This window comes from Citrus sinensis, chromosome 7 (genome assembly GCF_022201045.2).
Source record: "Citrus sinensis cultivar Valencia sweet orange chromosome 7, DVS_A1.0, whole genome shotgun sequence".
Taxonomy (NCBI): domain Eukaryota; kingdom Viridiplantae; phylum Streptophyta; class Magnoliopsida; order Sapindales; family Rutaceae; genus Citrus; species Citrus sinensis.
In genome coordinates, this window is record NC_068562.1 from 3,743,631 (window position 1) to 3,755,988 (window position 12,358).

The 12,358-nt window shown below is 35.8% G+C and overlaps 1 protein-coding gene across 3 annotated transcripts; it reads left to right on the plus strand.

Moving 5' to 3' along the window:
• Positions 1-995: 995 nt before the first annotated feature.
• On the plus strand, positions 996-11,843 carry LOC102624205 (kinesin-like protein KIN-4A). Of its 3 annotated transcripts, none has more exons than XM_025094009.2 (26): positions 996-1,505; positions 2,059-2,205; positions 2,282-2,431; positions 2,635-2,888; positions 3,319-3,506; positions 3,589-3,713; positions 4,303-4,339; positions 4,445-4,536; positions 4,666-4,776; positions 4,865-4,978; positions 5,202-5,295; positions 5,597-5,709; positions 5,993-6,091; positions 6,171-6,284; positions 6,371-6,487; positions 6,611-6,691; positions 7,542-7,613; positions 7,945-8,038; positions 8,154-8,188; positions 8,400-8,497; positions 8,583-8,681; positions 8,902-9,123; positions 9,856-10,018; positions 10,344-10,511; positions 10,592-10,906; positions 11,356-11,843. In XM_025094009.2, exons 1-25 carry the CDS (start codon positions 1,386-1,388, stop codon positions 10,802-10,804), a joined length of 3,120 nt encoding a protein of 1,039 aa, XP_024949777.2. In that variant the 5' UTR covers positions 996-1,385; the 3' UTR covers positions 10,805-10,906; positions 11,356-11,843. The 3 variants fall into 3 exon arrangements, with proteins under 3 accessions (XP_024949777.2, XP_006494475.2, XP_006494472.2); XM_006494412.4 differs by having other exon boundaries at positions 10,356-10,511; XM_006494409.4 differs by having other exon boundaries at positions 997-1,505; positions 10,353-10,511.
• Positions 11,844-12,358: the final 515 nt, after the last annotated feature.

Sequence of the window (12,358 nt, forward strand, 5' to 3'; positions counted from 1 at the left end):
CCTACAGTTACAAAACAAAGCCACTGCCAGCTTCCGAGTGATCTTTTGTGATCTACTAATTATTTCTTGCATTAAAATCTTAATTTTATAAACTCGAATTCATGTGTAAATAAATTGAAATGGATACAGGTTTGATTTAAAGTCTGTGGCAACTTACTCATTCAATATCAACCATTATAAATAACAGAGATTTGGTACCTGCGCTCGCTGAGCAACTGCCATTACGTGATCCATTAACGATAATAACAGCGACAGTTGTTAGACCTCGCTTGACCCAACACCAACCAACCTATTTAGTGTAACAATTAATTGTTATTACCTACCGCGTCATTAATAAGCCCAAAACGAAGTACACGGTAATAAATAAAGAGTCGACCGCCACCATCATCTCTTTCTTGCAATAAACTTTCAATTTTATTTCGATGTAATCGGGTGAGATTTAAATCAAATGAGTACAGTATGTGCATCTATCTAAGCAAGACAACCCATAGCCTCAGCGGAGGTATCTGATAATGACCCTTCCCTACAAGTCCTACGGTACCCATAACTATTTTTATTCACAATTCAGTTTAATTTTCAGCAAAGTTTTGTGTGTGTTTTAGTCAACATGTATTATAAATTAACATAAATGGGTAGGACCAAAAAAAGGCCACAATTTATGCTTCATCATAATTAGTTTGGTATCGCTAGTGCATCCCTAAATTATAATAACCAAACGTCATCAATTAATAACAAAATACGAGCGCAATAATGATATTAGGAAACAACAAAATCTCTCACTTGGAGGATACAAATAAATTAGTAAGCATCCAAGAAAGAAAAAAATGACTGGAGCAATAAGAGGGAGCCAAGAGGGGCTTGGACTTTAGAGGAGTGGATCCCACGGGCACAGACCGCACAGCCGCTAAATAGGGGCAAAACAGTAAAAATAATAATAATAATAACAATAATAATAAAAGACGAAAGGAAGATACCAAAGTACACACCTAACAGGAAGAGTCAGAGAAACGGACAGTGTTAATGAGAGTAGAAAAGTGAGAGCGGAGCAGTGACGAACAAGGAAAATGAATGATGCCATTCTTTTTTTTTTTTTTTTTAGCAACTTGATGCTCTTATTATCGCCTCCTCCAACCTCTTGTTAGAGTTACTCGTTAGTCTTTATAATTAATTACATTTGTTTTTCCTCCACTTTCCCAATCACCAAACGCAAAAACATTTAGTGATTAACCAACCGCTACTTCTCTCTCAGTTAAAAGCACAGCCTATTTGTCTCTTCTCTTCTGTTGCTGCATCATTTTCTTGGATCCTAATCTCAACTGATTAGACGAAGTCATTCTGATTAATTGCAGCATATTAATCGCAGCCCGAATAATTAAAGTTTGTTCATGGATACGGCGTCGGAGAATTGTAGTGTGAAGGTGGCCGTTCATGTACGTCCGTTAATCGGCGATGAACGTGCCCAGGGCTGTAAAGAATGTGTCGCCGTTACTCATGGAAACCCTCAGGTGACTAAACGCACCTTCGGACTTCAGTTAATTAAACGAATCCACTTTGTTAATTTCCGCCTTCGTTCTCTGCTTAGTTGTTGTGAATGTTTACTCTGAATATATATGCATTGTGTGGTCATGAGGTTGAAGAATAAAAGAGGTTCTCTGCATGGTCATTTTCTTTTGTTTCTTTTAATATTTTATTATTTTTAGTACTTAATTTTGCGGTATCGTGCTTGCTTTTACGCAAGTGGAGGAAGTTATCCGCTGAGCTGCTTTTTATGGAAAGTTGGATATTGAATGTTGAGATTTTAAAAATGCGTCAACAATTTATATTTGGTTGAAGCATCCAATTGTTCTGGTTAATACAATTATGGAGGCAAAGCTGGCTCGTTTGAAGCCTTGCTCTTTTTCGGTTTCAAGAATGTCTAGCTCATTTCAGTATGTTGCATGGACGGGTGATTAAACGGATTTTGATGTAGTGTATATTTATGTAATTAGATTTCTGTGGATTTTCTTGCTACTTGTAATGCACAGCTTACTACATTAATGACCGTGGAGCGTGGTGCAGGTACAAATTGGAACACATTCGTTCACATTCGATCATGTCTATGGGAATGGTGGTTCTCCATCATCTGCCATGTTTGGAGAGTGCGTGGCTCCTCTTGTTGATGGTTTATTCCAAGGATATAATGCTACTGTGCTTGCTTACGGTCAGGTAATATCCATCCTGTTCAAAAGCGGTCTTAAGTTTAACAAAGTTTTACATGAGTTGATGTGTAAAAGTCCTACAGACAGGATCTGGCAAAACATACACCATGGGTACTGGCCTCAGAGAAGGCTTCCAGACAGGATTAATTCCGCAAGTTATGAATGCTCTATTCAACAAAATTGAGACATTGAGACATCAAATGGAGTTCCAATTACATGTTTCTTTCATTGAGGTACTTTCATCTTATGGTTTGCTTTTCTATTGTGTGCCAGAGATTCTCTAAGTCACTTGCCGTTTATATTTTTCTTGTTTCTGATCCTATTGGTTTCTTGCTTGAATATGATGGCTTGACCATCTATGTTTTGTCAAAGACTGCTGTTTTGTTGGTTTTATATTTCCTCACCGAGGAATTAATTAGAGGTTTTAAATTTGAAGATTTTGAAGGAAGAAGTGAGGGACTTGCTGGATTCTGTATCTGTAAGCAAGTCAGTGACTGCTAATGGACATGCTGGGAAAGTTTCCATTTCTGGGAGGCCGCCAATACAAATTCGTGAATCATCAAATGGAGTCATAACACTTGCAGGATCAACTGAGGTTGCTGTTAATACGTTACAGGAGATGGCTGCTTGTCTGGAGCAAGGATCTTTGAGCCGTGCAACAGGGAGTACAAATATGAACAACCAGTCGAGGTAGATCATGAAAATCCAAAGTTTTCATCCCCCACTAGTTAAATATTATGCTCAGACTAACGATTGTATACTCATTTAAAAACTTTTTTTTTAATTTCCCCCATAGATCCACTGTAGTGCTGGCTTGAGAATGTTCAATTATGGTCATGTCATAATTGATGTTGTTACTAAGGAAACTTAGCTCTAGCATTGATCATGATACATTTTCCCTTTGTATACTTAGCTCCAGAAATAGCTATTTTTCCCGAAGCAAGAATCTATATCACATTGTCATTGATAAAAATGTAATGTATCCATCCTGTTTTTGGATGAGGAAATGTAGATTCGAATGATACTTTCCAATTGCATGAATGGTTGGTATCTTTGTTATAACTAATCAGTGAATCTTCATAATCTAATAGTATGTGGTTCCTCTGCATGTTTACAAAAGTCGGTCCCATGCAATCTTCACAATCACTTTAGAACAAATGCGCAAACTCCATTCAGTTTCTCCTGATAATGGCACTCCAGATGAGGATATGGATGAAGAATATTTCTGTGCAAAGCTCCATTTGGTTGATCTGGCTGGATCAGAAAGAGCTAAAAGAACAGGTTCTGATGGTCTTCGATTGAAAGAAGGTTGGTGTATCTCTTTTTATCTCTTAATATTCATACATGTTCTAATTATGGTGATAGTTTATTAATTTTATTTTCTGAATAGGTATTCACATTAACAGGGGGCTTCTAGCACTTGGTAATGTCATCAGTGCGCTAGGAGATGAGAAAAAGCGTAGAGAGGGTGTGCATGTTCCTTACCGAGACAGTAAATTGACTCGACTCTTGCAGGCAAGATTCATATTATATTGATATGTATTTCACACATTTATTGAGAGCGAGTGTGTAGGTTTACTGCTAAATTTCATTGCTGGGATTGTCTTATTAAGTGACGACCTGATATCAGAACCATACAAGCGTATATCTACCTCTAGCTATGTCAGTTATATCATTGGTACACAATGCCATGCATATATTTTTCTTCACAATCTAAATGTGGCCATTCATCCTATGTAAATCATATATATCTGGCATCTGGATGACTAAGATGCTTTTATAGATCTTCTGGTATGTTGTTTAATAGCGTATGGTAACTGCTTGTCTTGTATCTGTCACAAATCTACATGAATTATGTATGCAAAATCATTTTGCAATCAGATACAATCAGAGTACTGCTGTGTTTATTGACGGCACAGATAAGGTCTTTTTGTCAATAATGGTCTTCAATTCTGTGTTATGGGCCTTTAGTTAATGAAATATGATCTACTTTTATCTATGAAATGAAGAAGAAACTAAATACTGAGATTCGTTTCTGGTTGATTCATTTTATCATCTTCATTCTGAACTCTCTGATTTATGTTTTACTTGTGCGTTTTGGCAGGATTCACTTGGTGGGAACAGCAAAACTGTTATGATAGGTAAACCTTCAAGAGATTAGTCGGACACTTGATTGGATATAAATATAAGTCCAAATTTTGAAATAAAATAATTCTTTCATTCTGCCTTACTATCACTTCTTTCAGCTTGCATAAGCCCCGCTGATATCAATGCTGAGGAAAGTCTGAACACTCTCAAATATGCAAATCGTGCTCGCAATATTCAGAATAAGCCTGTTGTAAGTTTTTTCATGTGACTTCCATTAGTTTTGACCCTACAATGCTATATGTGGATTGAGAATCTTGATCGTTTCTAGTTCCTATCTCATTTGTAGGATAAGAAAAATTAAACTTAAGTTTTTGTACAGGTCAATAGAGATTTAATATCCAGTGATATGCAAAAGTTGCGCCAGCAGCTAAAATACTTGCAAGCTGAACTTTGTGCTCGTGCTGGAGGAGCTCCGTCAGATGAAGTGCAGGTATTATGCTTTACAGAAAAATATTGTTTGCTCAAAGTTAGTTGTTTGTTTTGATTTGGTGGTGTAAATAACGTCTTTGGTTGAACAGGTTCTAAAGGGAAGAATTGCTTGGCTAGAGGCTACTAATGAGGACCTTTGTCAAGAACTTCATGAATATCGCAGCAGACGTGCTGTTGTGGAGCACTGTGAAACTGATGCTCAAGTATGTCCATTGGAACCCTACTTATTTAGGTTTTGAATGTCAATGAAACTTCTTGTTTTTCCGAAACAATTATTCTCCTCTTGTATGAATTTCAATATTATCCATATTCTTTAATGCTAATAGAATATAGTTGTTTATCTTTATTATATTAGTTAGGTGTCATTTTGGCATAATTTAGGTTTCAGGGTTTATATCATTTTTTTTTCCTTTTGGTACATTCCAGGAAGGTCCAGTCAGTTTTGTCAAAAGTGATGGACTCAAGAGGGGCTTTCAGAGTATAGACTCATCTGATTATCAGATGGATGAAGCTGTATCAGGTAAACCACTAATTTAGTTCTATGAGGAAAAACCACGTACAAAAATTGTATAAGAAGTGAAATTGAATGAGTTTCAACCCAAGCTCCCATTTGTATGTATTGCGTGGCCATTGTTTTGTAGAATCTTTTTATTGATCCCCACATAGGTGCTTTTGTTACACTTTGCCAGTTTGGGTTGCAGAGTAAGTGAGTCAAAGTGTGCCATATTGTCTATCTGTTACTAGTTTGATTTGTTCCACTGTTCGCACTACTTTTCTGTCTTTCTTCTTGTTCTGCTTCTCACCATTGCCTATTTGTGCAGATGGAAATTCCTCAGAAATTGAGGAAGTAGCAAAAGAATGGGAGCATGCACTTTGGCAGAATACCATGGATAAAGAATTGAATGAGTTAAACAAACGTTTGGAGCAGAAAGAGGTTTCATTTATAGTCTTTATTTTAGTCACACTTAGTTGTAGGCATGAAGCCGGAGTACTTGTAACCCCAACCAACATATAAACAGCATCACAATGAAATTTGTTTCTGCTGGGGATTTCACCATGTGATCTGAAATTTGTCTAGAATCAAGCCTATATCATCCTTGTGGCAACCCATAAGATCATTTTACATAAACCAAATCTTGCCTCGTCCTAAACATCCCTTATGTTTTAGTTAACATTTAGATACAAAAGCATCTGCTCTGACCATTTTACTTTTGCAGTCTGAGATGAAACTTTTTGGTGACGTTGATACCGAAGCTCTCAGGCATCACTTCGGGAAGAAAATTATGGAACTTGAAGGAGAGAAAAGGATTGTGCAGGTTAAGTTGTACATTCTAGTATTTTCAGCATCTAGTATGCTTAAATGCTTCTAGCTGATGTTGTAAAGTACCACCGCAGCAAGAGAGAGATCGTTTGCTGGCTGAAATAGAGAACCTTGCGGCAAATTCCGATGGACATACTCAGAAAATGCAAGATGGTCATACTCTGAAATTAAAAGCACTCGAAGCTCAGGTGACATTATGTTTTATTTAGTCTTATTCTGCTGTCATTAATTAGATTTCTTGCTTAACTGTTACACGATATCGTTGCACGAGCAGATTTTAGAGCTTAAGAAAAAACAAGAAAGCCAAGTTGAGCTTTTAAAGCAAAAACATAAAAGTGATGAAGCAGCAAAGCGGCTACAAGCTGAAATTCAGTCTATTAAGGCTCAAAAGGTTAGGTTTTTTTTTCCCTACTTTTTAGGTGCTTATGCCAAGTTCAGATCAGATATGCAGGATATACTGTTATATATTGACAATCCTTGGATCTGTTGGGCCGTTCCACATTTCATGTTGTAGGTTCAGTTGCAGAATAAAATCAAACAGGAGGCAGAACAATTTCGACAGTGGAAGGCCTCCCGAGAAAAGGAATTGCTGCAGGTGATTCTGTAACAATGGTTATGCACTTTTTCCTTTTTAATATTGGCAAAACAAAGAAAGGCTTTTTCTCAAAAATTGTTTCATAAATGTATTTTAATTTATTGCAAACTCAAGATCTTGGGTGAGCGAAAGGGCATTCTCTGTGCCACTAATGCTCTTGTTTGATTGGAGTCTGTTTAGCTGATGCAGAGGTTTATTTTGCATGGCTTGGAAATTTATACTGTCTGATTGAAGTAACACAATGTAATACTTGTTACATGTCCCTGCCAACAAGAGCAGATTTCTTTCTTCATTGGGACTGAAACTTGGAGTTAATATTACTTTGAAGTAAACATATTGTTTTAAATTTTAGGAACTTTCTGACAAAAAAAGGTATATCTGCTGAAACTCGAAATGTAGAAATTTAATCATCAAAAGAAGAATATTTATTATTTTGGTATGGGGATGTTATTGTGTTTTAATGGATCTCATTATGTGATGTCAATATGTGAACTGGCTGCACTTGTCTCCAAATTTTCACATTTTATGGATTTTTTTTGTAATATTTCAAAAGATCATATCATTTAAGGACTTATTTTGGACTAAAAAGAGGGACTTATCACAATCCTAAATCTTTCATTGCTTTCTTCAACCTAATCAAGCCTTTAATATGTTACTTAGTAATACGTTGATGTACTTTTTGCTATATCGATTTTTATACTTATGATTGCTAAAAAAACATTCTATTTTACTTATTCTGGAATATTTTAGCAATCTATTTTTATTATGCTGGCATATCTTTTATTTTGTTTTTTTGCAATTCATACATATAGTTCTTACCATAGTTCTTATTTTCATATCTTCCAAGCAGCTCAAGAAGGAGGGGAGGAAAAATGAGTTTGAGCGACATAAACTTGAAGCACTGAATCAACGCCAGAAAATGGTAATGTGTTTTGTCTGGCAAAAGTTTATGTAGACATTGAAGTATCATTATCTTTTTGTCTTGATGCATGTAAGATGAAAACAACCTTCCATTTGTCTTTAGGAATATCCTGATATTTTCTGAAAAGATGAAAAATTAGAAAAAGAATAAAACAATAAAGCCTTGCTGAAAGAAGAGTGAGGAATAAGATAGAAGCTGATACAGAATAAGTCTGTTTCTGCCAAAATTGTCAAGACTCTCCCCTTTTTTTTTTTTTTTGGTGGTGCATGTGTGTATTAAATATGTTATAGAGATTCATATTATTGCTAATCATCTTACTTTTCTCATGCAGGTTCTTCAAAGAAAGACAGAGGAAGCAGCAATTGCTACCAAAAGGCTAAAAGAGTTGCTGGAAGCTCGCAAGTCATCTGCACGTGAAAACTCAGGTGAATTTCTTTTCTTCTTCTTCTTCCCCCTTTTTTTTTTCCTTTTTTCACTTTCAGGTTTGTAATTATTCATCTTTCTGTATTTTCCTAAATGATTGTTGTGCATTTCTTTCAGTTAATTCCACTGGATATACGACACCAACTGGGCAGGTAGACTATTTGCACTTAACATTAGTGTGTCATCTATCTACTTGAACTATACGCAATATTTGAATTTGTAGTCTTTCTAACCTGATAACTCTTGGACTGGGTTGTTCAACCTAAATGGCAGCCACCTGAAGTTCTCTCATTATAGAATTTAATACTACTTATGCTACAAAGATAACATTAGAACATATTTATTTTTTTGTTTTGTTTTTAGAGCAATGAAAAATCTCTGCAAAAGTGGCTTGAACATGAGCTAGAAGTTTCTGCAAATGTGCATGAAGTTCGTTTCAAATATGAAAAGCAAAGCCAAGTGTATGTTTCAATCCTTTATTTTCCTTGTACTTGCTATCTATTGTGAGCTTTCACGAAATGCTAATTGATTTAAATAAAAATGCAGACAAGCTGCATTGGCAGATGAGTTAACCATACTGAAACAAGTGGACCAGCTATCTTTAAACGGGCATAGTCCACAGAGAGGGAAAAATGGACATTCCAGGTACATAGTATTCCTTTTTCTTTTCCTTTTCCCTAGTCTACTTAACTTTTCCCCATATGCCATGTATGAAAGTGGAAATTCTGAGAAGATACCTTAACCTTGTACTTTATACTGTAAGTAACTGATCACCAATAGAAGTGTATTTCTGATTTTTAAGTGTGTTAATTTCTAAAAAGAATAGATTCTCTTCTTCTGACATGTTTGTTTTCTAATCATTTAGGTTGTCGTCCTTGTCACCAAATGCAAGAATGGAGAGAATAGCTTCTCTGGAGAACATGCTGAACATGTCTTCAAAAGCACTCGTGGAAATGGCTTCTCAACTTTCAGAGGCAGAAGAAAGGGAACGTGCCTTAGTTGGTCGTGGACGTTGGAACCATTTACGCTTTATGGGAGATGCTAAAAATTTGCTTCAATATATGTTCAATGTTGCTGCAGAAACAAGGTATACACACAACCTAGAGGATCTGAATTATTGGACTAGTGAAGTTCTTTCAAAACACCCTCTCATGATCTTCATTAAAGATATTTGATTAGAAAAATTTCAACATTTCTGAGTTAATAAAAACAACAGAAATTGTACAGGTAAGAAACAAGAAATAACACAAGCCTTCTCATAAACTTTTATGTGAATCAGCAAGTCCATTTCTGCTTTATTCCTGTCATGGCCGTTACTGTATCTTATCGGGTCTGTGTTGATTTATTCACACTTACCTAGGTGATAGAATTTAAAATCGAGTTATAATATGACTGCCAGAAGTTAAACTATTAATTCCTAAAATGATTATAAAAAATTCCTGATTTCCAATGTGAATCTACTATGGATAATTTCCGTTCTTCCCCCTTTTTTACACAGTAATACTGGCAATTTATAGTTGCAACTTTCCTGGACCTCTATTTACCTTTAAATTGCCATGTTTTTATGTCGTGCCTGTTAGTTAGAGAACAAGATTTTAGATCTCTCTTGTTTTTGTCTGGGTATTCCACATATACAAAATGTTGACTGTACTGTGAGAACAAATTCATAAATTAAAAAGAGAAAAAAAAACTTGTCTTTCTTAAGTGATGTAACGAATCTTTGGCTTTCGGCATCATTGGTTGGGATCAACTATGTGCATTTTCTATGAGTGTATTCCTTTCATTTATGTTGATGTTTGCTGTGCTCATCTGTTAACAGATTCCAGTTGTGGGAAAAAGATACAGAAATTAAAGAGATCAAAGAGCAACTAAATGACCTCGTAGCTTTACTTAAGCAAAGTGAAGCCCAAAGAAAAGAACTAGTGAAGGAGCAAAGGATGAGAGAGCAGGCTGTTACCATTGCCTTGGCTAGCTCAGCTTCGGTTAGATTTTCTGCTCAACATTTTATGTTTACATCGTTACTTATATTGCACACTGCACCGGTGCACCCTGTTCTCACAATAAGTTGGCACGAGGAAATTTGATATTTCTCTCTCGAGTTAAACAGCAAGGTCAACATGTAGAGCATAATGATGTTTGCAAGATTATCTTCTATTAACTTTATGTCCTTTATTCATCTGGGACAATACACAATGATGTAAAACTAGATGTTTTACGGCTAGAATGAGAATCACCATCACGTTCTGTCTGAATTTTGGATTTTCATCTCCGTATTTTAGTTCTGTTGTTGCTCTTACACTTCTGAAGGGAATCCAGCAGGGAAGCTCATGGAATTCATCGAAGCACTTTGCAGATGACATGAGTGGACCCTTATCTCCTGTGTCACTTCCAGCACCAAAGCAACTCAAATTTACACCTGGGATTGTTAATGGTTCAGTTCGAGAGTCAGCAGCATTTGTAGACCAGACACGAAAGGTAATCTTTTTGCAAAATTTTGTCTTTTCAATTGTAGTCTTTCGTCTTGATCAACAAGCTAGAGATGATTTTTCATGCAGATGGTTCCGGTTGGTCACTTGTCAATGAAGAAACTGGCAACTGTAGGACAACCTGGAAAACTCTGGAGGTGGAAGAGGAGCCATCATCAGTGGCTGCTTCAGTTCAAATGGAAGTGGCAAAAGCCATGGAAACTCTCGGAATGGATCAAGCACAGTGATGAGACAATCATGAAGTCTAGACCTCGCCCACAGGTTCTAGTTGATATGATGTGAGATGATAACCACATATTCACCGGCTCTCTTTTTCCTGTATATACATCTGGACTGTCATATATTATCTGACCTATCAACAAGTGAGAATGGGAAAGGCTGCAGGTAATTTTCTTACTATTTTTTTTTTAATCGAGATTGATAGAGACACTGAAACTCTTTATTCGTGCATACGTAGAGTTGATTATTTTTCTTGAATTCAATGACTTTGAAAATAAGATTTTGGGAAAAAAAAAAAAAAAAGGCTGGTATAACATTCTAGGTTGAAGAACATGATTAAGCTCTTTTTTCCTTGGGTAACTTGGAAGATGTGTTGCTCAAACCTGAATCGACAGAAATCCTTTGACATGTTGATAACTAGTTCTCAAGCTGCCATCTTCGGTTACCAAAATAATGTGGCTTCTAACAGTTGTTTTATAAGTGGGGCAATTATTTATCTAATTATTTTTTGGACGATGGTGGAAGTTGATACTCACTTTTACCACATTTCTATTTAAAATTCAAAAGAAAGCTAAAGCTATGTCTATGAACATTTTTTTCCCTCATGGATGCAGGCAATGCATGTTATGAAATAGGGAAGAGGAGGTTGGTTCTTCCATGGTTGTACGGCAGAGATACGTCAGTGCAAAGTGGGGTATCTCTGCTGACGTTATTACCATGGGTTTGTTTGGTGATCATATCGTATCAAAGCATCTTGTCAAGCTGATGGGCTCGCAAAAGAAACAGGAGGTGATAGTAGGGCATCGTGGCGTACAGTCGTATTGGGCTAGTCCATGTTGTTGTATTCTGTTTTATTTTTTATCCTTTTTTTTCTCCCTTCTCTTGGTGATGATGAAGGTGGTGAAATTTTTTCTGCCAAATCCCAAAGTTTTGTGTATAAACTGTCATTCCAAATTGCATTTTTTGTGTACATAAGATATTTTAAGAGCTTGCCAAATGCTATCTTAGACGTGTAATAATTGTTTTCTAGCTCATAACTATGGCTTTTTTTTTATCCCTTGTATCATGCATCTATGCAAAGATGGTTCTTGTTTACGGTGAAGATTCATGTCCAATGTAATATCTTCAGTCCTACAAGCTCAGTTGGAGATTAAGAGCTGCCCGTGGTGTGTCAATCTCGTCCTTTGAAGAAATGGTTCTAGTTTTACCAATTCTAGAAGACTAGAACGCCTCTACTACCAGTTTTACAATGTTAATCATATCATATGGATCAAATAGCTTCTGTACCCTCTTATGCAAATGGGTAAATTTTAAATTACATATTTCCTAAATTGATTATTTTCAAATAATCTTTTTATTAAAAAAAACCTCCAGTTATTCTTTAAAAAATCGTTATTTTTAGTAGTAAAAAACGTAAAATGGTATCTATACATTCTTTTAATAGTGAATTGACAAAAGGAAAAAAAATAAAATAAAGGTCAAATTTCTATGTGACTGACTTTCATGGGTTTTGAAGCATTTCAAAACACAAATAAATATTTTAAATATTTATAGTATGCACCCATATACTATAAAAAAATTTCGTTTTGCACCTATATAGTTAATTTTTTTGGAACT

Coding starts and splice junctions, on each gene's coding strand:
- LOC102624205 (XM_025094009.2), top strand. CDS start 1,386: ATGGATACGGCGTCGGAGAATTGTAGTGTGAAGGTGGCCGTTCATGTA. Junction 3,507..3,588: donor TGGTCTTCGATTGAAAGAAG/GTTGGTGTATCT, acceptor TTTTCTGAATAG/GTATTCACATTAACAGGGGG. Junction 9,124..9,855: donor AATGTTGCTGCAGAAACAAG/GTATACACACAA, acceptor ATCTGTTAACAG/ATTCCAGTTGTGGGAAAAAG.